This window comes from Crinia signifera, chromosome 5, assembly GCF_055691185.1.
Source record: "Crinia signifera chromosome 5, ASM5569118v1, whole genome shotgun sequence".
Lineage (NCBI taxonomy): Eukaryota > Metazoa > Chordata > Amphibia > Anura > Myobatrachidae > Crinia > Crinia signifera.
The window spans coordinates 296,080,475-296,105,818 of record NC_139221.1 but is presented as its reverse complement, the minus strand read 5'-3'; the positions used below and the strand labels follow the sequence as shown (position 1 = coordinate 296,105,818).

The 25,344-nt window shown below is 47.0% G+C and overlaps 1 protein-coding gene across 1 annotated transcript in view; it reads left to right on the top strand.

Moving 5' to 3' along the window:
• Positions 1 to 25,344, top strand: part of LOC146081224 (macrophage mannose receptor 1-like) — a 351,156-nt gene that overhangs the window by 264,502 nt on the left and 61,310 nt on the right. Inside the window, exons 22-23 of the mRNA XM_083189329.1 lie at positions 16,584 to 16,750; positions 23,430 to 23,532. Coding sequence (XP_083045455.1) covers positions 16,584 to 16,750; positions 23,430 to 23,532 — 270 coding nt within the window. The remainder of the gene's footprint in view (positions 1 to 16,583; positions 16,751 to 23,429; positions 23,533 to 25,344) is intronic.

The following is a 25,344-nucleotide window of genomic DNA, read 5'->3' as shown; positions in this document are numbered from 1 at the left end:
ATCAACATATTACGCACCCTCTACAGCGCCCCTATGTCTCAAATATCATGTAATGGCTCCACCTCCCCACCCTTTGTGATCACCAGAGGCACCAGGCAGGGATGTCCTTTATCCCCTCTCCTATTCGCGATTGCTATGGAACCCCTGGCGATTGCTATACGTAATTCAACTCTAATAGAAGGTATTACTATTCAAACCAAAACACTTAAGATATCTCTATATGCAGATGATATGATATTATTTCTCTCCAACCCGGTCACTACTCTTCCTGCTGTTCTCGAATTGATTTCTGCATTCGGCTCTACTTCCGGATATAGAGTCAATTTGAGCAAATCAGAGATCCTCCCAATACAAGACCCGTCAGCATACTTCTCTTCATTACCAGTACTCCAACCTTTTCATATCTCATCCACATCTATTAAATATTTAGGTATTCAAATCCCCTTAGACCTTACTAATTTATATAAACTAAACTTCACCCCAATCATAGACAAAATTAAGAATTATCTAGATAATTGGATGTCCCTGCCTATCTCACTCTTGGGAAGATTAGCAGCCATCAAAAGTGTGTTGTTCCCAAAAATATTCTACGTAATGCAGATGCTACCAGTGGGAATTTCACCCAAGGACTTGAAACTACTAAACACTATTTTCTCTCGCTTCCTGTGGCAGGGGAAACGCCCACGAATAGCTCTTGCCAGACTGAGATTACCCCGCAAAAAAGGAGGGCTGAGTTTTCCAGACTTAGCTCAATATTCTAATGCTATATTCTTCAGGTATGTCAGTGACTGGCTGCTCGACAATGGCTCCTACACTGATACACAATTGGATGCTGCACTATTTGCTCCATATTCCCCCAATGGCCTACTCCACACCAAATGGACTGACATCCCAGCAGATATCAGAGAACATCCCCTATTCAGAGATACCTACCGTGCTTGGTTAGCCATTACCAAAAAATTCCACTATAACCCGCTCTATTCCCCATATATTTCACTATGGGGAAACCCTGCTTTTACCCCATCACTAACCAACTCTACTTTTTCCCAATGGAAGGAGAAAGGCTTGGCCTCTATTTCCAAAGTATATGATCCTGGAGGCAGACTGCTCTCATTCGCGGATCTTCAATCTCAATACCAACTCCCCTCTCAAAACTTCTTCATGTATCTACAGGTTAGACACTACATCCAATCCCTACCCAAACCCAATACCACCGATAACACATCAAATCTTTTACTATCCCTCCTTAAACTTATTCCCTCTGCTCCATACAGAATTAGCACCCTATATATACCACTAACATCTCTAGCTGCCTCCACAAGCTGGGCATCTACTTTACAAAGATGGTCATCGGATACCCCCAATATCACCTTATTGCCCGACCTATTATCCCAATACGACTCCACCCTTAAATATTTACACTCCTCCTACTTACAGGAAGTTCATATCAGAATGATCCACAGGGCATATATCTCGCCCGCCCAGAGGAAACATATGACGAGCTCTGAAACAGGGGCCTGTGTCAAATGCTCTGTATCTCATGCTGATTTCTTTCATTGTATATGGGGATGTAGGAAGATACGGAAATTTTGGCACAAAGTAGTTCAATTCATTAATTCTATGCTTTCTCTACACCTAACCCCTGACCCGCTAGCATGTATCTGTGGGAACTTCAGGAATTGGAACTTGGGCCCTGATAAGCAGTATAAAATACGGCTATTAGTCACGTTAACCACTGTCGCCAAGAAAATTATTTTAATACATTGGACGAGTTGATCCGCTCCATCTCTTGTGGAAGTAAAACAAAAAATGGTGCAGATTCTGTATTGTGACAGGAGATCCACGATACCAGATGTGGAGATGGGTGTTGAAAAATTCTACAAAAAGTGGGAATACTTTATTAACACCCTTGATAACCAGTCTCAAAATCATATAATGAGGTTATTTGAGAATACCTCCTGGAACCTGCTGAGTCAGGTAGCTGCCGGAAACTGATGTGTATAAATAATTGTCCAATACTTGCAATGATATAACTATTCTCTTATATCGGACCGGAAGCCCCTTCTATTTCGAGGTACCCCTCTCTATAGCTTTCCTCATGTGTGTCCCCTCCCCCCCCCCTCTGAACACCTTTATGTAATCCCCTCCAATGACATCACTACATAGTATTTCCAAACTACAGGTGCACCGGCACCTTTCATTCTTTCCATAACTGTTTACTAAGTTTACTTAGAACTGTATTTTTAGGAACTTTTGTATAAGTTACTTTTCATCATCTCCAATGTACCAGGAAATGTCTGGTTTTGGTTCCTATTCGACATGCGAGATGTATTGTTTGTCAATCTTTTCTTTTGAAAATCTCAATAAAATTTATTAAAAAAAAAAAAAAAAAAATAATCATATATAAATATATATTAAATTCATGTTAGTTGACCACATACCACCTCTAAGGAGAGGTGGTGACAGACATAAACTCCTGTTACAGAAAGAGTGTCAATGGATACAAAAATTAGATACTCTGGGGGAAATTTACCAATATGAAAAACCTAGTTTTTCGTATTGGTATTTCCCCTACGGTTGCATACGACTGTTTAAGTCGTATGCAAAGTCGTGTTCCGGAGGGGAAATTACAAAGCAGTCAGATACGACTGCTTTGTAACCCTCCGATGGTGTAACAATTCGTATTAGCTGGCCATATATACGGCTGCTAATACGAATTATTTGTAGCAGTCTGCACGGATCAGTCAGATCCGTGCAGGCGGCAGAGTGTAAAAAAAATAGAAATATAAATACATTTTTTTTTTAAACGGCGTGGGGTCCCCCCCACAGCCGAAACCAGCACCAGGCTGAAGGAGCCGGGGCCGGTAATTAAAAATCAGGGAACCCGACAAATAGGGGTTCCCCGATTTTTAACAACCAGCCCCAGGCTCCAGGTCCGGGGCTGGTTCCCAAAATATGGGGGACAAAATGACTAGGGGTCCCCCGTATTTCAAGAACCAGTCCCAGGCACAACCAGCCAGCAGGGTAATGTCACAGCCGGGGGACACTTATGATATAAGGTCCCGCGGCCAAAACATTAACCCCCTGACCGGTCAGCCTGGCCAGGGGCCCTGGGGGAGTGGGGACCCCCCCAATGGAGTGGTCCCACCCCTCCAGGACTTACCTGACCAGGCTGAAGCCTGGTACTGTCCCCGATGCCCCTGGGCGGTGGGCATCGGGCTGATTATGGTGTAAAAAAATAGATTAAACTATTGTTTTTTACTGTGGCACTACAAGTGCCAGCAAGCCTCCCCAGCAAGCTGGGACTTGGAGAACCACAAGTCCCAGCCTGCTGGGCATTAAAGGGCCCGCTGGCACTTGTAGTTCCACAGTTAAAAAAATAGTACACAAAACACACTGACACACTTTTAAAATAAAACTTTAATACATACAAAGCCCACACATACTAATACTTACCTATCTTCTTTCCGTAGGTAGCCCTGATGTTCTGATATCCTGTGTCGTCGTCTTCTGGTCCTGTGTCGTCTTCTGGCTCCATGTCGACCGTCGCTGTCGCCGTTGCCGTCCGGATCCGACGAAATCCATTTGAGAAGCTGTGGAAGGAAACCATACTCACCTGTCCCAGCGCGACGTAGTCCAGGTAAGTGTCTTGGCAAAAAAACAAACCGAACACCCCGAAACCAGCCGGACTGAGGGAGCTGCACGGTACTCTGTGTACATCGTGTGGCTCCGCCTCCTGAATGCCGCTATTGGCCGCCTTGCGGCCTAGCGGCCAATCAGGAGCCGCTAAGCCGCAAGGCGGCCAATAGCGGCATTCGGGAGGCGGAGCCGCACGATGTAAACAAACACCGTGCGACTCTCTGTCCGGCTGGTTTTGGGTGTCGGCTTGTTTTTTTGCCAAGACACTTACCTGGACTACGTCGCGCTGGGACAGGTGAGTATGGTTTCCTTCCACAGCTTCCTCCATGGATTTCGTCGGATCCGGACGGCAACGGCGACAGCGACGGTCGACATGGAGCCAGAAGACGACACAGGACCAGAAGACGACGACACAGGACCAGGACATCAGGGCTACCTACGGAAAGAAGATAGGTAAATATCAGTATGTAAGGGCTTTGTATGTATTAAAGTTTTATTTTAAATGTGTGTCAGTGTGTTTTGTGTACTATTTTTTTAACTGTGGAACTACAAGTGCCAGCGGGCCCTTTAATGCCCAGCAGGCTGGGACTTGTGGTTCTCCAAGTCCCAGCTTGCTGGGGAGGCTTGCTGGCACTTGTAGTGCCACAGTAAAAAACAATAGATTAGTCTATTTTTTTACACCATAATCAGCCCGATGCCCACCGCCCAGGGGCATCGGGGACAGTACCAGGCTTCAGCCTGGTCAGGTAAGTCCTGGAGGGGGGGGACCACTTCATTGGGGGGGTCCCCACTCCCCCAGGGCCCCTGGCCAGGCTGACCGGTCAGGGGGTTAATGTTTTGGCCGCGGGACCTTATATCATAAGTGTCCCCCGGCTGTGACATTACCCTGCTGGCTGGTTGTGCCTGGGACTGGTTCTTGAAATACGGGGGACCCCTAGTCATTTTGTCCCCCGTATTTTGGGAACCAGCCCTGGACCTGGAGCCTGGGGCTGGTTGTTAAAAATCGGGGAACCCCTATTTGTCGGGTTCCCTGATTTTTAATTACCGGCCCCGGCTCCTTCAGCCTGGTGCTGGTTTCGGCTGTGGGGGGGACCCCACGCCGGGGTTTTTTTTTATATTTTTTTTTTCTTTTGATTGGTGATTTCTGTCGTATCCTATCGATGGTGTAGGACATTCGTATTTGTAAATACAAATATGAATGTTCCATCTTTAGGACTACGAATTGTTGTATTTTTGGGATTGTAAATCCTGAAAATACAAATTCGTAAAAAAAAGGTGTATTTCTCCCTACGAATACACCTTTTTTCTACGAATCCATTTTGGTAAATGTCCCCCTCTGTCTCCATCTGGATTGAATGAGGAATATCCTCTCTCTGCTTATCTGTAACGTATGGACACCATGTCAGCAAATGACACATTGGGGGAAATTTACTAAGAATACGAATACAAAAAATCATATTTGTATTCTTAATACGAATGAATACGACTGCATATGGCTGTTTCAGCTGATTGCAAAGTTGTGTTCCGGAGGGGAATTTACAAAGCAGTCAAATACGACTGCTTTGTAACCCTCCGATGTCGTATTGATTCGTATTAGCGGCCATGTAGGCTGCAATGTGTAAAAAAAAATAGAAAAATAAATAAATTTTAAAAAACAGCGTGGTGCTGTAACCAGCACCATGCTGAAAGAGCCGGGGCTGGTAATAAAAAATCAGGAAACCCGGCAAATAGGGGTTCCCCGATTTTTTAAAACCAGCCACAGGCTCCAGGTCTGGGACTGGTTCCCAAAATACGGGGGAAAAAATTAATAGGGGTTCCCCATATTTTAAGAACCAGCCCTTATTATATAAGGTCCCGCGGCCAAAGCATTAACCCTACCGACCAGTCAGCCTGGTACACAAAGATCAGCTCGATGCCCACCGCCCAGGGGCATCGAGGACAGTGTGGAAATATTGTTATACCATGTGGTCTGAAGTCCACCACTGACGATTACTGCGGTACGCATGCCGTACAGTTGTTACTTTTTAATTATTACATTTTACTAAAAGGATACTGCACTATTGGGTGCCCCTTTTGTAATTTGTATTGTAGATTGTCTTTTGTGACCCTGCGGGAATCAAGGTTGAACAAAGGGAGCTGCGGTCCTACAAACTGACAAGTGTTTTTTAACAAAAGAGACTGCATTGACTGCCAGCCAATTTGTGGCATTTGTACTAGCAGTTGTGTGTGTGTGTGTGTGTGTGTGTGTGTGTGTGTGTGTGTGTGTGTGTGTGTGTGTGTGTGTGTGTGTGTGTGTGTGTGGGTGGTACAAACTTGTGGGGTCCACACTTATGATCAATTCATGGGTGCTGGCAAGCAAAGCAATTACTAGAAAATAGATAGTCTGTGATCACACAGAACTCCGCTTTTGTTGAAAAGATAGTCAATTTACTTCAATGGTGAAGATTATGCATTGGCATATTAAGTCTGTCAACGAATCCATTTTGGCAGATTGCTTTCATCCTGGACTATTATATACTGTCACTCAAAAGTTTGGGGTCACTTAGATATTTTTGTATCATTGAAAGAAAAGCACACTTTTTTTCAGTAAAGATAACATTAAATTAATCAGAAATAAACTATATACATTGTTAATGTGGTAAATGACTATGCTAGCTGTAAACATCTGGTTTTTAAAGAAATATCTATATAGGTATATAGATGCCCATTTCATGCAACCATCAATCCAGTGTTCTAATGGTACATTGTGTCTGCTAATCGTGTAAGAAGATGAGCATCAAATTTGTGGGTTTGATTCAAAATGGCCAGAAAATGAGAACTTTCATGTGAACCTCCACAGTCTATTCTTGTTCTTAGAAATGAAGGCTATTCCATGTGAGAAATTGTAAAGAAACTGAACATTTTCTACAACATTGTGTACTACTCCCTTCAGAGAACAGCACAAACAAGTTTTAACCAGAGATGCAAGAGAAGTAGTAGGCCCCGGTGGTTAGAGCCTGTTTGTGCTGTTCTCTGAAGAGAGTAGTACACACTGTTGTAGGAAATGTTCAGTTTCTTGGCAATTTCTCGCATGGAATAGACTTAATTTCTAAGAACTATAACAGACTGGAAGTTTCACATGAAAGTTCTCTTTTTCTGGCCATTTTAAGAATATATTTCTGATTCATTTAATGTTATATTCACTTTTAATGTTATATATCTTTTATTGATAAGGGCCCCACAAGTTTGTTGTCCAGGGCCCCTACAGACCTTAATCTGGCCCTGGTCATCGTGAATCTCTTGTTGGGATGGCCATCGATATTCAAAACCATGAATGGTTTATGGTCCCTGTAGAATTGTTTTGTCATTGATGTGGGAATACCAAATGGTATATCCCCCCATCGATGTCAAGCAGAAATAAATAGTTTTTTTATCTTTTCCCCGAGGGTCTGGGACATAGCATAGCTCCACTCCCAACACTTGTGAAGCCCTGCCCACAGGCCAATCAGTCAAAGAAAATGGATGACCGTTAATATGTAAATTATTGATGGCCATCCATTGCATAGTATGCCACTATTGATGGCCCATTGCACTATTGCCATCAATGGCAACAGCAACCATGGCCATCCTGAATCTCTTGTGACATCTAGGATTTAGCTTTACTCCCCCTGCAGACTTAAATGTTCCTTCTCCCTGCAACCCAGCCAAAAACATTGCCATTTGCCTCGGTCTGAAGAAAAAATGCCAAAACATCTTGCAACTTCGGTCAGCTCTGCAGCAGCCATTGTATGCTGAACATCTGAGCCATTGAGGAGGATTGTAGGCAGCAAAATGCTGTACACTGGAGTCCATATACCAATTGTGAAGACTGCCCCATCTCTATCACCCCCCATTATTCCAGCGCTGTTTAAGACACATATTTATATATGAAGGTTCCTACATTTGTTCTAGATTTTGGGGTTAAGTAGATCCAGGAAGATCCTGTCATATCACATAGAGAATAGTAACAAAATGTTGATACTGTACCAATAATTTGCTAAATGTAAATTACTGAGGCCATTCATACAGGGCTGGATTAAGGAGGGGCACAGGGGGTCAGTTCCCCTGGCCCTCCTCTCTCTAGGGGTCCCCTGTGGTTGGCATGTATCCCCCCCCCAACAAAAAAAAATATATAATTTTTTTTTAATAGCTAAAGGTTTTGTGCATGGTAGTGCTGCAGCTTCGCCTATCTGCCGATGTGACAATGATTAATGGTGCTGAGCATCGGGAGCCAAGGCACACTGACTGCAAAAGTATGCAGTGCATTACTAGGAGTTGACAAAGTCCCATGAGACTTTGCACAAGAGGTCAGAGACTAAGAGGCTTGTGCTGAACTCTGCTCACCATATGCTTCTCAGACCCATGGAGGACAGTCGCAGCAACAGTGGCCTCGTCATGGGAGGGTTTTTAATTAGAGGCAGCGCTGAGCCTGTCAGGGCTCCTACAGAGTAAGGTACAGAGGGACAAACACAAGCTTTTCATGTGGTATTTTATATATATATACACTATATATATATATATATATATATATATATATATATATAGGGTGGGGATCAGGCGGCACTCACGGACTCCATTTCTTGTGAAAAAAAGTGTTTAATCGTCCAACATGTTTCGGGCGTACTGCCCGTCCTCAGGGATCAAAACCAAAGTGCAAATACAAAACATATATAGCCATACAATCAAAGTGAAACCCTCCCCCCTGTGCTGTGCGGCAGTCCGCCCCTCTCACCTGCGTCTTCCATCAGTTGTCCCTGCTTCCGTCTTGCTCACAGCGCGCGTCGCTCGGTCCGGCGCCATTAGGGAGGCTGTCACTCTGCCCAGCTCCCAGACACTCCCCATGACGTCGTCAGGCGTCTCACTACGCTGCGGGCCAGTAGAGAAGCCAGGCCTCGTTCTGGAGCCAGCAGTGGGGCTTGTTGCCATAGCACCTGGGGGAACATAAACAAATAGCGATATTAGTGAAAATGTGCTCATTGAAATACAAAACAGTGCTATAAGAGGCTGCTGCCAGCCTATTAAGAGGCGATATCGTCGCCAAATATTATGATGAAGGATTATTAGTTAAAAAAAGGATAAAATAGTAAAAAAATCTGCAGGTTAGCGTGGCACATAGTGGTATTGGATGGGCAGGAGACTCTAATTAATCTAGTGGTGGTGGTTATTGAGTGCTAATAAGCACTAAGCTATTTCTATATTTTTAAGTTTATGTATTACTGGTTAGTCCCTGCCTATTTTCAGCCACCATGTGTCACGCTCGGGTCTTTATGTTACAACATTGTGTCATACTCAAATGAAATCTTCAAGCTTACTGAAGCCTGTTATTAATATACATACGTGTGAAACCTTAATTACAAATAGTGGTACAACCCATGTTGCTCATTAAGACCTCGGGGCGAAAGTGTCCCCAACAGGTGTATCCACCTGGCCTCGAGCTGTAGGAGCATCCTTTTCCTGTTCCCCCCTCTTGGGGGTATGGGTACTTGATCTATAATCTTGGACCTGATGCTGGCCACACTATGCTTTTCTTCAGCACAGTGCCTTGCTACGGGTTGTTCACTCCGGCCGGTTTCTAGGGCCTGTCTAATGGCAAGGCGATGGTTCGCCATTCTTTCCTTGAACTGTGTCTCTGTCTTGCCCACGTAGTAAAGCCCACATGGGCAAGACAGGACATAAACCACATACCGGCTAGAGCACGTGACCGAGTGGTTGATTTTAATCTTGCGGCCTGTGTGAGGATGGCTTACCACATCACCTGCCAACATGGAGCTGCATGTTATGCAGCCTACACATTTGAAGCAACCCTTGGGCCTAGACAAAAAATGAGTGGGTCTGTTACTTTTGGTGAATGCTGCCACATCCGTCTTGACTAACTGGTCAGCTAAGTTGCGACCCCTCTTGTAAGCTGGCATTATACGGGTGTTGTGCAAACTCTTTAAGTCTTTATCTGTGGCCACCACTGGCCAAAGAGCCTTGACCTGTCTGGTGACCTCTGCACTACCCACTGCGTGTTGGGTGACCCAGGGGATCCTATCACCCAGCTCCTTCTTTTTATTGGTGGCTTCTAATGCCTTGTTACGTGGGGTGTCAAGTACTTTGTTCTTGATGCTAATTAATTCTTTTCTGTTGTAGCCCCTCTGTTCGAATTTGGACTGCATAATGTCAAGGGCTTCACGTGTTGCATCCTCATTGCTAGTAATCCTCCTCACCCTCAACATTTGTGAATAAGGGAGGCCCTGGCGTAATGCAATGGGGTGACAACTATCGTGTCGCAAAATGGTGTTGCGATCAGTGCTCTTTACGTATAGAGAGGTTTCTACCATGTTGTTGTTGATTCTAATTTCCACATCCAGGAAATTGATAACCTCTGAGCTCATGTTGTATGTTAACTTCACTGGATGGTTCTGTGAGTTGTGTGCCTCAAAGACATCCTTGAGTTCCTCTGGGGGTCCCCTCCAAAAGATGATCAAATCATCTATGAACCTGCGGTACAATATAATCTTGTCCGCATAAGGGGCTAAAAACACCAATTGTTGGTCCACTTCGTTCATGTAAGCATTGGCGTAGGATGGGGCCACATTGGACCCCATCGCTACGCCAAGCCGCTGCCTGTACATTACACCATTAAACAAGAAGTAATTGCGGTTCAAAACCAAATACAACAAGTCCATAAAGAGTGAAACAGGCGGGCCCTTGTAGGCCTCATTAGAGCTAATCATACATTCTACTGCCCTCATGCCATCAATATGCGGTATGCATGTGTACAGTCCAACGACATCTGCACTGCACATCACAACATCACTTGGCAAGGTGCCCAGGGCTTCCAGTAGCTCCAATAAATGATTAGTGTCCTTCAAATAGGACCGGGTGGTCTGTACACATGGGTTAAGCAAAGCGTCCAGGAATGTGGATACCGGCTGAAAAAGCGAACCCCTGGCAGATATAATGGGTCTGCCAGGGGGCTTTTCCAGGCTTTTGTGGACTTTGGGTAACATATTGAGCAGGGGGGTGATGGGGTACTCATTACATAATGCTTTCCCCAATTCAGCGGTGATAATACCTTCCCCTATGGCGGTATTAATTATGTTGTCCAACTCCTTTTTGTAGTCCACCGTGGGGTCCTGCAACAGGACCTCATAAACCTCGGCATCATCCAACTGTCGCTTGCATTCAATCATATAATCTTGTAGATCTTGGACCACTACTGACCCACCTTTATCCGCCTTTCGGATTACGATATCAGTCCTGTTCTTGAGATCTTGTAAGGCGCTTCTTTCATCTCTGGTCAGGTTGCTATGTTGTTTTTTGACTGGCGGAGTTTGACCAACTGATTCCATCATGCGGGTGAATGTTTTGATGGAAGGACTCGGGACCTGTGGGTCATAAGTTGACCTCGGGCTAAGCTTCTTTAGTTGTGGGGGTATGTCCTGATTTCCTTGGGCTGTGTAGTTCTTCCCGCTGAAGTGCTCCCTCAATCTTAGCGCTCGTCCAAATTTATAACAGTCCACAGTCCATTCGAATTGGTTGGGTAAATGGCTGGGGACAAATGACAATCCCTTTGACAAAACTGAAGCCTCAGCTGGGGTTAGGGGGGTCTTTGATAGGTTGAATACCAGCTCTTCTACCGGCGGGCGTTTTTGCGGCCGGCTCTGCCTTTCGGCCTGCCGACCACGCCTCGTCCGCCTCCTCTGGCGGTGGGTGGTGTTGTTGTGGGTAGTTTTAGACCCGCCCGGGTCCGAACCCCTAAAGGGTGATTGCCTTCTATGGTGTCATGGGTGCCTGGTGGGCCGATGTCCACATCACTTGCTGAGGTGCTGGTTCCCTCTTCTTCCTCTCTGCGCCTGTATCGCTGCCTTCTTTGACGAGGAGGTACATGTGTGTTAGTTTGCGGTCCAGCCGTACTAAGCCAATGATACACTCTGTTTGTGTCATAATCAGCCTGTACTTTCTTCCGCTTCTCCCTCTTAAACTTAAGCAGTTCCTTGTGGTAGATCTCAATCTGATTTTTCAGCTTGGCACCCCAATCCGTCTGCGTGTCGACTGTGAGTGTCGACACATGTGTTGATTCAAAGGCAGACAATTTGTCTTTCACCAACTTCAATTCCTTGGTCGATTCGTCCACCACCAATAGGATCAGGTCCATGGAGCACTTGTTCAAGATGCTCACCCACCTTTTGCAAAAGGCGACACTGTTCCTGCCTATGGTGGGGACATTCCGGACCCGAAATCCCCGCGGGATTTGCTTTTCTTTATAGTACTCAGCCAAAGTGGATGCATGGAGCATATAATCAATTTCTCTTTTTTTCAGGGAGTACCAATCCCTATACAGCTCATCATTTTCTACTGCCGGCACTTGTGACTGTACAAACGCAGCTTGTATAATGTTGTCAGCTTCGCTGTCCGAATAACTAAAGCGGTCTCCTGTGTCAATTTGGGTTAAATTGACACCCGCTAGATTGGGCTCCATAGCCTGGGATCAGGTGTAAACACCGTGTGGGTAGTTGCTCTCGCTCTCCCGTGCTGCAAACAGATGTTCAGGATTCTCCCTTTGATTGAGGATGTGTAGCAGCCTTATCTGGGTGCCTTGTCCGGATGCAGAGCTGGATGTCTCACAGTCTGCAGTACCTTAATATTCTGTGTAGTGACCGGCACTCCCAAGTGGTGGGCTCAGTGTGTACTGGCCTGGTGCCATCCAGCATGGACCCTCCGGTCCTGTTACATAGGGTGGGGATCAGGCGGCACTCACGGACTCCATTTCTTGTGAAAAAAAGTGTTTAATCGTCCAAAATGTTCTAATAATCCTTCATCACAATATTTGGCGACGATATCGCCTCTTAATAGGCTGGCAGCAGCCTCTTATAGCACTGTTTTGTATTTCAATGAGCACATTTTCACTAATATCGCTATTTGTTTATGTTCCCCCAGGTGCTATGGCAACAAGCCCCACTGCTGGCTCCAGAACGAGGCCTGGCTTCTCTACTGGCCCGCAGCGTAGTGAGACGCCTGACGACGTCATGGGGAGTGTCTGGGAGCTGGGCAGAGTGACAGCCTCCCTAATGGCGCCGGACCGAGCGACGCGCGCTGTGAGCAAGACGGAAGCAGGGACAACTGATGGAAGACGCAGGTGAGAGGGGCGGACTGCCGCACAGCACAGGGGGGAGGGTTTCACTTTGATTGTATGGCTATATATGTTTTGTATTTGCACTTTGGTTTTGATCCCTGAGGACGGGCAGTACGTCCGAAACATGTTGGACGATTAAACACTTTTTTTCACAAGAAATGGAGTCCGTGAGTGCCGCCTGATCCCCACCCTATGTAACAGGACCGGAGGGTCCATGCTGGATGGCACCAGGCCAGTACACACTGAGCCCACCACTTGGGAGTGCCGGTCACTACACAGAATATTAAGGTACTGCAGACTGTGAGACATCCAGCTCTGCATCCGGACAAGGCACCCAGATAAGGCTGCTACACATCCTCAATCAAAGGGAGAATCCTGAACATCTGTTTGCAGCACGGGAGAGCGAGAGCAACTACCCACACGGTGTTTACACCTGATCCCAGGCTATGGAGCCCAATCTAGCGGGTGTCAATTTAACCCAAATTGACACAGGAGACCGCTTTAGTTATTCGGACAGCGAAGCTGACAACATTATACAAGCTGCGTTTGTACAGTCACAAGTGCCGGCAGTAGAAAATGATGAGCTGTATAGGGATTGGTACTCCCTGAAAAAAAGAGAAATTGATTATATGCTCCATGCATCCACTTTGGCTGAGTACTATAAAGAAAAGCAAATCCCGCGGGGATTTCGGGTCCGGAATGTCCCCACCATAGGCAGGAACAGTGTCGCCTTTTGCAAAAGGTGGGTGAGCATCTTGAACAAGTGCTCCATGGACCTGATCCTATTGGTGGTGGACGAATCGACCAAGGAATTGAAGTTGGTGAAAGACAAATTGTCTGCCTTTGAATCAACACATGTGTCGACACTCACAGTCGACACGCAGACGGATTGGGGTGCCAAGCTGAAAAATCAGATTGAGATCTACCACAAGGAACTGCTTAAGTTTAAGAGGGAGAAGCGGAAGAAAGTACAGGCTGATTATGACACAAACAGAGTGTATCATTGGCTTAGTACGGCTGGACCGCAAACTAACACACATGTACCTCCTCGTCAAAGAAGGCAGCGATACAGGCGCAGAGAGGAAGAAGAGGGAACCAGCACCTCAGCAAGTGATGTGGACATCGGCCCACCAGGCACCCATGACACCATAGAAGGCAATCACCCTTTAGGGGTTCGGACCCGGGCGGGTCTAAAACTACCCACAACAACACCACCCACCGCCAGAGGAGGCGGACGAGGCGTGGTCGGCAGGCCGAAAGGCAGAGCCGGCCGCAAAAACGCCCGCCGGTAGAAGAGCTGGTATTCAACCTATCAAAGACCCCCCTAACCCCAGCTGAGGCTTCAGTTTTGTCAAAGGGATTGTCATTTGTCCCCAGCCATTTACCCAACCAATTCGAATGGACTGTGGACTGTTATAAATTTGGACGAGCGCTAAGATTGAGGGAGCACTTCAGCGGGAAGAACTACACAGCCCAAGGAAATCAGGACATACCCCCACAACTAAAGAAGCTTAGCCCGAGGTCAACTTATGACCCACAGGTCCCGAGTCCTTCCATCAAAACATTCACCCGCATGATGGAATCAGTTGGTCAAACTCCGCCAGTCAAAAAACAACATAGCAACCTGACCAGAGATGAAAGAAGCGCCTTACAAGATCTCAAGAACAGGACTGATATCGTAATCCGAAAGGCGGATAAAGGTGGGTCAGTAGTGGTCCAAGATCTACAAGATTATATGATTGAATGCAAGCGACAGTTGGATGATGCCGAGGTTTATGAGGTCCTGTTGCAGGACCCCACGGTGGACTACAAAAAGGAGTTGGACAACATAATTAATACCGCCATAGGGGAAGGTATTATCACCGCTGAATTGGGGAAAGCATTATGTAATGAGTACCCCATCACCCCCCTGCTCAATATGTTACCCAAAGTCCACAAAAGCCTGGAAAAGCCCCCTGGCAGACCCATTATATCTGCCAGGGGTTCGCTTTTTCAGCCGGTATCCACATTCCTGGACGCTTTGCTTAACCCATGTGTACAGACCACCCAGGGTTATTGGAATGATGGAAAATATGACTACATACGAATGAAAATTTGCTGAAAACATTGTTGTTCATTTTAATAAATTGTATGAAATTACAAAAAAGTGTCTATGATACACCTGTCTATTGGTGGTGGTGGTGACACAAACTAAGGCGCACTCTATATATTCGCTCTATATATATATATATATATATATGTATTTATGTTTATATTAATCCCCCCCCAGTAGCGCACGCAGGGGGGGTTTCTGAGTACCCAGAAACCCCCTAGGAGTCTAAGGGCCCTAGGCTGAAAGCTGAGGTTCCCCTCTTTCCATCGGTACAAGAATTTTAAAAATCGGCCCTTGGGAACCGGAGATATCTGACTTCAAAGCAGTGGTCCCCATCCAAGCCTGTTAATTGCTATTCCCAGTCAGATATTTAAGGTTCTGTCTGACTTAGAGGTTTTCTGAGGGTATATTATACTTACTGGGACTCTTCCCCTTTGAAGGACACTAGGAGCTTGTCTCTACAGTTCCCAGAACCAGAGATATCAGCCTTTCAGCAGCTGGTTACTGCTCCAGCTCCACACACCTGGTATGTAGTTTTATATACTCGTTGGCAGATTGCTCTGCCTCCTGAACTCTGATCCCCTAGTCCCCATTTGGTAGGTGGGATTCTCTAGTTTTTAATTCCATTAAAATCTAAGAAATCTATGTCCGGGAACTGGAGATATCTGCAGTCAAGCAAGCTGTCCTCCTACCAGAAAATTATGAATAATAAGCCCACTCCACTATGCACCCCTCCTCTGCGTATTAAACATCCTCTACCACCCTGGAAGTTATGTATCAGGGCCCCTTCATTCAGCCCAATGCCCCCTTCTCCCACCCCATCTCCCACCATCTGTGCAGTAAAGGGGTAATTAGTGGAAATTACTGATCCAGGCCCTACATGATGAGCAGTTGATATAATACCCCCTACCACCCGCAGGACATCAAAGCTTCCCCCACCCCTACCGCTGGAGGATCGGAAGGGGCCCCAATACATTGCTATACCCAGGGGTCTACACTGCTGTTGACACCCCTGTATGTATATATATATATATATATATATATATATATATATATATATATATATATATGTGTGTGTGTATATATATATATATATATTATTATTATTATTATTATTATTAATATACATTTGGTCTATCTATAATACTTTTACTGACCCGGCACCTAAGTGTCCATCTCCGTGCTTTGCTCCGCCCCTCTGGAAACCCCCTTCTGAAAATCCTGCGTTTGCCCCTGCCCCCCCTGTCTAAAGTGACCCTGGGCCCCCCGAAGGCTTAATCCGGCCCTGAATTCATGGTGCTTGGCCTATGAAATTGGTAGGGAATACACTGCCAAAACTGGGATTGTACATTTACTAGAGAAGCTGTACAAGTGAGTCAGTAAATGTGTCCTGACAGTGATGCACACATAGGCGGATAAATCCTCATATTGCATTTAATAACATCATCAGGTCTGTTCTGTCTCCTCATTGTGCGTGCAGTGTAAGCTTAAAAAAGCATCCCAATTACTCTCTGCAAGGGAGACTGGACTGACTTCAGGGACAAGAACTATCTACTACGAAAAGTATGGGATTGGGAGGAGGGGGAGGCGGATCAAGCAGCAGAGTCAGAGCCATGACAGGATGGTGGGGGTGGGGTAAGGCAGGGGTTAGAAGGCTACAACAGAGAGTAAGGCCTATATATATTTATATATGTGTGTGTATTTTTCTTCTAGCTTTCCTGGTTAGTCATTTAAAAGATTTTAATGTTGATGTCTGGATTGGATTGAATGATATCAATAAAGAACAGACGTTTCTTTGGACGGATCAAAGTGGAGTGGTTTTTACAAACTGGGCCAAAGGTTATCCAACCAGACGCTTTTATATTCGTGATGGATATGATGTAAGTACTTCCCTAAAGCACTTGAATATGGTTTATAAAAAGTCTCCCTGGGCTGTCAATCTATACTCTATACAGCAGAGCTTCATATACAAAGCATCACAGATCAAGGGAGTGTGCCACTATAGAGTATGATAATATTTTAGTGTATAAGCATAATGGCTAACTGCCCAGGGCCCCATGATGTCTGACATGTCTGCCTATGGGGAGAGGGAGGGGAGGGCGATTTGAATATGTGACATGTCTGCCTATGGGGGGCTGAGCTGGAGGGGGATCCGAGTTGTGAGTCTAATGCAGACAGCAGACAGTCTCCCCTCCCCCCCCCCCCCCCCCCAATAGGCAGGCATTTTACATATTCACAGAATCCCCTCCAGCGCAGCCTACACTGTACATGCAGGGAAATTTATTTCCCATGTCCCTCACACACAGGAGTGAGTCTGTCAGAGACCCACCCCCCGGCCATGGCCATCCGCCCTCCCTGGCGGACTCCACCACCAGTGTACTGTACCATGCCTTCACAGGATTGACAGACCAGTGCTGGTCGCCCCAGAGTCCACAGTAGCTCACTGACATTGTTTAGAAAGCTGCCTTGCCACAGCGCTGCTGCTCCTTGGTCTATCTCCCGTCTCAGACTGACGTCATCAGTTTCAGAGGTGCTCCCCCTACCTGCCAGCAGCTGTATCTTCAGCTCATTGCAGCCGCAGCAGCAGGGAGGAGGGAGCCAGAGGGAAGTATGACTCAGTGTTCCTCTCGGCGCCCGGAGGGGAAAAAACATCGGAATCAGCTATGGATATTTCAGGCTGCCAGGGGGAGTTCTAGATACTCAGAAACCCCCCCCCCCCTGCATGCGCACCTGGGTTGGCTAAAATCCCGCCCTGAGGCAGGAGCCTCTTTCTCTTTCAATGGTCCTGGTGACACAGCTCAACACTGGGATGTAGGAGGGTCCGAAGGAGCCAGGCACCTATCCTAAAGCTTTAGAGGGTAGGCTCCTCCCCTACTGCATCCCGGACTCTTCAGTTCGTGTTAGGTGCCCACTGGAGTGGGTGCTATTCTAAAGGGCTGCAGGAGCAGCCGAAGAATTAGAGTAGTTAGGGAATTTTATTGTTTTATTAACTTTCACCCTAGCTAGGTAGGCACAGTGTGAGGATTCTCATAGTGAATCCTCACACTGCTAGCGCAGCAGGAGCTGACAGAATCGCGTCCTGTCAGCTCACTGTGCACAGGGGAGACGCTGTCTGGCCTCCCTGTGCAGCGCTTACAGCTTCTATTAAGAAGCTGCCTGGGCTCCGGAGTACCCTGAAACCGGCTCCACGTTTAGGTGGGGATCATGGGGGACAGGCGCTCCGTGATGGCGGCGGCCATTTTATGCGGAGCTTACACGCTGAGCTCCTATATGAGAGGACAGCAGCGTTGTGACAGGCATGTTCCAAGTGGTCCCCAGTCGAGGGGGAGATACTGGAACTAGGAAATCCTACCTAGGGAGCGGCTGACTGGGGGTGGTTGGCGCCAAAAGTCACGGACCCCGCAGCAGCAGGGACTTTTGGTCTCTTCCCTCACTCTGTGTTTGGCGCCTTTCAGAACGCTTGCAGCGGAGCTGAGCTGGCTTACTCATCCTGGCAGAGTGATTTGGATTTCCTGGGCATCGTTTCCCCGCATCTGAAACCAACAGACAGCTAAGTGACTGGGTGCATTGACTCTGTATAAACGCTGGTACACTGTTTGCACTGTATATATATATATTTTTATTTTTTCACTTGCATCATGTCTGAGCATCAGGCTGTGGTTTTGGGGGAGGGAGCCCTTATTGCACTGAATGCAATGTATGCACACAGAAATTTGTCCCTGAGCAGATGGCCAAGGGGGGCTTATGTATTACTTGCGCTGCTGTGAGACCCATGGGGAGTGAACCCCCATAGGGCAGAGCAGATTGAACCTGCGTGGGCCAGTGCCCTAGGCAGGTCTGTGAACGCTTTGGTGCAGCTTTTGGACAGGCAGAGTGATGTGTTGGTAGAATCACAGAGACCTATGCAATCATCTCAGCAGTCTTCTGGCTCCTTGCCTCTTACCCAGGCAGATCCTGCTCTTATTCAGGTGATGCAGGATACTGCTAAGGGGATCAACAGGTTTAGTGAAATACTAGACAAAATGGATGTTGATGTTGCAGGGACCCCTAAAAGGTCTTATGCTATGCCTACTTTGGTAGATGAGGAGGAGGGAGCGTATACTGACATCCCCTGGGATCAGGGTGATGATTTTGAAGAGACCTCTTCTGCTGGTATAGAGGATCTTATTGTAGCTGTGAAACAGGCTTTAAAACTGTCTGTGGAGGATAAGACTCCTGTTAAAGGTGTGTTTAAGCGACAGCGGAAGGAGGCTGTTACTTTTCCTTCAGATGAGGGGTTACAGGAATTGTTGGAAGGGGCTTGGAAAACTCCTGATAAGAGGCTACAGATGCCTAAGAGATTCCTTAGTCTGTACCCCATGCCAGAGTCTCATGCGGAGCTCTGGGAAAAGGTCCCAGTTGTGGATGCTTCAGTGGCACGTTTGTCCAAAGCTACTGTATTGCCAGTACAGGGCGGTGCAGCTTTTAAAGATTCTGTGGATAAAAAGCTGGAGGGTAACCTCAAGGCTATTTTTGAAGGGGTGGGATTCACCCTACGCCCCCTTATTGCTTCAGCCTGGGTCTCTAAGGCCATGATTGAGTGGGCTGGTGAATTATGCACCATGCTGCAGGCTGACCCTGGTGCATTGCTGCTGGCAGAGAAAATTAAGGCAGCTGCAGAGTATGTGGTGGAAGCAGAGGAGGAAGCTCTTAAAATGGCGACCAGAGTGTCCAGTCTCTATTAATGCCAGGAGAGTGCTCTGGCTTAAGGCCTGGGAAGCGGACAATGAGTCCTAAAAGGCCCTAGAAACTTTAGCTTTCAAGGGCAAATTACTATTTGGAACTGAACTAGAGGAAATTATTAAACAGGCCACGGGCGGCAAAAGTACATTTCTGCCGGCCTCCTCGGCTAAGCAGACATCCAGATTTTCTGCTTTTAGGCCGTCCTTTCGGCCCTCCCCTAGAGGTGGTGCGTCCTTTCGAGGACAGTCCTTCAGGGGAAAGTTTCAGTCCTCTAGGGGCAAGACACAAAAATCCAAGTTTGGTTCCTTTAACAAGAAGCCTGCCTCCAAAGGAGAGGACAAACCCTCCGCATGACTGTCAGGGGTTTTGCCCGACAGTGATAAAGGTGGGGGGGCGTCTCACACACTTCAGGGACGCATGGGCTTCTCAAGACCAGGATGCCTGGGTGTTAGATATTATAACCCAGGGCTACAAAATCCCTTTCAGAGGTCCACCTCCGAAAAGGTTCATCCCCACATCCTTACCAAAGGAGGCGCTGCTGCGTACAGCTCTTGTGAGAGCAGCTCACTCACTTTTGGAGAAAGGGGTGGTTACCCCGGTTCCCAGGGCAGAGTGGAAGAAAGGCTTTTACTCCACTCTGTTTCTGGTGCCCAAACCAGACGGGTCCTTCAGACCAATACTAAATTTGAAGACCCTAAATGTTCACTTATGGGTAGACCATTTCAAAATGGAGCCCCTACGGTCAGTACTCTTGAGTCTGGACCAGGGAGAATTTTTGGCGTCCATGGATGTCCAGGACGCATATCTGCACGTCCCTATAAACCCGGAGCATCAGACCTTGTTGAGGTTTGCTATAGGAGATCTGCATTTACAATTCCGGGCGTTACCCTTTGGGCTAGCAACCGCGCCAAGGGTATTCACAAAGATAATGTCAGTGATGGCGGCGGTGCTGAGGCTCAGGGGAATCACAGTAATACCCTATTTGGACGATCTCCTGTTCAAAGCAGAGTCAGCAGCCATGCTTCAGAGTCACTTGGCAGAGGCCATCAGTTTTTTGCAGGCTCACAGCTGGATTTTAAATTTACAAAAATCTCAGTTGGTACCATCACAGAGGCTCCAATTCTTGGGAGTCATACTGGATACCCATCTCCATCGGGTATTTCTCCCGGAGGTAAAGGCCAGGGATCTGGTCACCTTAGTCCAGGAGATTCTCAGAGCTCGGAGCATTTCAGTATGGAGGTGCCTCAAGCTCCTGGGGAAAATGGTGGCGTCATTCGAGACGCTTCAATTTGCCAGGTTCCACTTTCGGGTGTTCCAATGGAACATTTTGTCAGCCTGGTCAGGAAACACTCTGACCATGAAGTCGGAGATGATAGTGCTGTCTTCGGACACTCGAGACTCCTTGAAATGGTGGACAGAAGTAGATTCCCTTCAGTGGGGTCTGTCATTACAGACCTGGGACTGGTTGGTAGTAACTACCGACGCCAGCCTCAGGGGCTGGGGGGCAGTAGTCCTGGATCTCAGGCTGCAGGGCCTGTGGACGGCGGAGGAATCAGTGTTGCCAATCAACATCTTGGAGCTGAGAGCTGTCTGGAAAGTGATTTCCTTGGCGGGAGACAGGTTACTGAATCTCCCTTTGAGGATTCAGACCGACAATGCCACAGCTGTGGCGTATCTGAATCACCAGGGAGGTACACGCAGCAAATTAGCCATGTGGGAGGTGTCCAGAATCTTCCTATGGGCGGAACAGAATGTTCCAGCTGTATCGGCTATATTCATTCCAGGAGTAGAGAATATAGAAGCCGACTTCCTGAGCAGGGAGGAGCTCAAGGAAGGGGAATGGAGCTTACACCCTCAGGTGTTTCACCAGATCACCTTGATGTGGGGAACTCCGGATGTGGACCTGATGGCATCCAGGTTCAACCATCAGGTGCCCAGGTTCTATGCCAGAACGAGGGATCCACTAGCGGAGGCAGTGGATGCCATGACTATTCACTGGCAGGGAGATCTCCTCTATGCATTCCCACCAGAACCAATGTTAGCGAGACTCTTGAAGAAAATACAGGGGCAGAAGGTTCCGGTGATCTTAGTGGCCCCAGATTGGCCAAGGAGGTCTTGGTACTCAAGGCTTCAGAGGTTGTCTGTGGACTCATGGCGTCTACCTCTGAGGCCAGACCTTCTAAGACAAGGCCCATTCAAACACCTGGATTCAGATCGATTGATTTTGACGGCCTGGCTATTAAAACCGCCATTTTGAAAAGAAAAGGGTTTTCTGAGGCAGTAGTACAGACTATGATAAAAGCCAGAAAAGCTGTATCTTCGGCAAATTATTATAGAGTCTGGAAGACTTACATTCGATGGTGTGAGAGAAGAAAGGCTCACACATCTCATTTCAAGCTATCAAGAATGATGGAATTCTTACAAGATGGTTTTTCATCGGGTCTAAGCCTTCAGTCATTGAAGGTGCAGATTTCGGCCTTGTCCATCTATTTCCAAAAAAGGATAGCCATTTTGCCGGAAATTCAAACCTTTTTACAAGGGGTATCCAGGTTGAAACCTCCATACAAGCAACCAGTAGCGCCTTGGGATCTGTCACTGGTTTTGGAATGCCTTTCAGAAGGCACCCTTTGAGCCCTTAAGGTCGGCGGATTTTAAGTTTCTCACATGGTAGCTAGTGTTCTTGTTGGCAGTAGCATCTGCTAAAAGGGTGTCAGAGTTGGGAGCTTTGTCATGCAAATCTCCCTTCCTAATTTTTCATGATGACAGGGCAGTTCTGAGAACAGTGCCTCAGTTTTTACCGAAGGTAGTTTCTGCCTTCCATTTAAATCAGGAGATAGTTCTACCTGTGTTTCAACCCCCTGAGGGTTCTAAGAAAAGGGACAAGTTGAAGAGTTTGGATGTTGTGCGTGCTTTACGCATCTATGTGGACAGAGTAAAGAGTGTCAGAAAGACTGATACTTTATTGGTACTGTATGACGTACACAAAATTGGTTGGCCTGCATCTAAGCAGACTATTGCTAGGTGGTTGCGATCTGTGATAGCATTTGCATACACCAAAGTGGGTAGGCCTGTACCGGCCAGAATAAATGCGCATACCACCAGGTCAGTTGCCACCTCTTGGGCGGTTCGACATGGGGCCACAGCTGAGCAGGTTTGCAGGGCTGCCACTTGGTCATCTGTTCATACCTTTGCCAAATTCTATAGATTCCACGAGTTCGCGTCGGAGGACGCATCATTCGGGCGAGCAGTGCTGAGAGCTGCAGACCTGAGCGTACCCACCCAAAGGACCGGCTCTGGAACGTCCCAGTGTTGAGCTGTGTCACCAGGACCATTGAAAGAGAAAAAGGGATTTTTGTAAGAACTTACCGTTCGAATCCCTTTCTCTGATATGGTCCTGGTGACACAGCGATCCCTCCCTTACGCTCAGTAAGTATGCCAGAAGTTTCATGATGTTCATGTTAAAATGGTTTAAAGTTAACAGTTACTGTTATAAAATGTGCATATAATATGTGCAGGCGTTTGTACTGAGTTAATGTATTCCAGTGGCTTTGAAAGTTTGAACTGAAGAGTCCGGGATGCAGTAGGGGAGGAGCCTACCCTCTAAAGCTTTAGGATAGGTGCCTGGCTCCTTCGGACCCTCCTACATCCCAGTGTTGAGCTGTGTCACCAGGACCATATCAGAGAAAGGGATTCGAACGGTAAGTTCTTACAAAAATCCCTTTATAGTTTCTCCGGAGGGGATTAAAAACTATAGTTAGTTTGATCAAATCTTGTCAAATGTTCACATTTGCTAATTTCTTCTAACGAGAATCTTCTCCTCTGATGATTTTCATGTAGAACGATTGTGTGGCTATGAATCGAGGTTCTGTTTTGGATGCTGGTTTATGGACCGACAAAACTTGTGCATTGGTTAGAGGATACATTTGCCAAAAACCTAAAGGTATGTATCATCTATTGTAATATAACCTATGTGCAGAGCCATATTTGTGTTCTAAGCGTGTGACCACTTACTGAGGTCATTGGACAGAATCTATTTGTCTGGGATAGATGTCTTGGGAGGGCTGCATTTATCAAGCTGGCTCTCATTTGGATAACTGTTATAGTTAATAATACATGAGATACAGTATGTGTGTGGCTTCAGATTGGAAGTTATTGGGGAAAGGTATAAAACTGGTACAATACTTATATGTATTATATGAGTAACTATACAGTGTCCCCACAGGAACATGAATAAACTCCCTCTGTCTTTAGCCGTACAATAAGGGTCTGATTTTGGAAACCATGTGGTGCCGCTGCAGACGCTTACCCCTGCTAAACGCCGAATGTCCTCGCAGTACTGCCAACCATTAAATTATTTCTGTAGCACTCACTAATCTAATTCAGTCTCTAGTGGCAGATTAGCAAGTCTCCAAAGGCTCCCAAGAAGACCTGCACCTGGAATTTGCAGAAAGAGTAAACCAGAATTACCCCCATAGAGAGGCAGTGAGTGGCATTGGGAGGCAGAGGATAACAGCAGTAGGCAAAGCGAGAAAGTAGCAGGCTGGGTAATAAGCCTACATTTTACTGTGTTGTGGTCACCATATATTTTGAAAGGAGCTGACCTAGTGTACAAATAGTGGTTCTTTTGCTGTTCGGCAATTGGAAGGGCACCAGGATTAGGATTCTCTGGCTGTACATGCAGACAAGGAAATACCCTCTTCCCTAAAGTGAGGAGCAGGTCCATCAAGGCGGTTGGGCTGACCAGACTCCTTGCAGTAGGCCAGTATGGTGTCAGGCCCTTGTGAAAAGTCATTACTGGTCTGGACGGTCACAAGCTCCATATTCCTAAGGGGCTCCAATGCATTGTACCAGCTGCTCTGCTGGTAGTTTCACCTCTGACAACACAGATGTTCTAGTAATCACCAGCCCATCTCTCAAGTTAATGCTATATTAAATATTGGCACACATTTACCTGTTGCATATAGTCACTACTTGCTCCCAGGATTTACATCAGATCTGACACGATCCCAAATCAAAGAAAAATGCCATATTACCAGAGCTTGATCGTGTTTGTTTTCAGTTGCCTATAAGCGCCCCCCCTTGTGATTGGGTTCCATTTCACACAGGTGACTAGAGGGAGAGGGTGGTGTAACTAGCAATTTTGCTCCCCCTGTCCAAAAAAAAAATTGGCGCCCCCCTCCTAAATGCCAGCAGGCACCGGGGATCGAGAGGAGTAGTCTGGACGCTGACACGCGTGACACACACACACGGTAGCTGGTGGGGGATAATAGCAAGTGTAGGTGAGCGCTTGGGCTTGGCGATCTCTCTCCTCCACTCTTCTCCCCCCCCTGCTTAGCATGTCCTGCTTAGCATGTCCTTGTTCCACAAGACGCGCAGTGCCTGGCCACAGTGATCAGACAGCCTATCTGATCACTGTGGCCAGCAGCGGCGAGGCAGGCAGAAAAACTGTCTCAGCTGTCCTGCTAACTGCCATCCCCGTCCGCTGTACACAGCATGGCACATTCGCCACCTGGCTACAGGGAGCCCAGAAATACACAGCAGTGTGCAAGCGGGAAGGGCAGCGGGCATGGTGGAAGGGGGAGTGCTCTCTGGCTGTCTGTGTGAGGATGCTCAGTGACCCTGTCACTGCGTCCTCACACAAACAGCCAGAGAGCATTCCCCTTTCCACCATGCCCACTGCTCTTGGACTACATTAGAACACTGTGAACCTGCGCTTTGGTGGTGCCTGCTCCCCCCCCCCCGCCACCGCCGG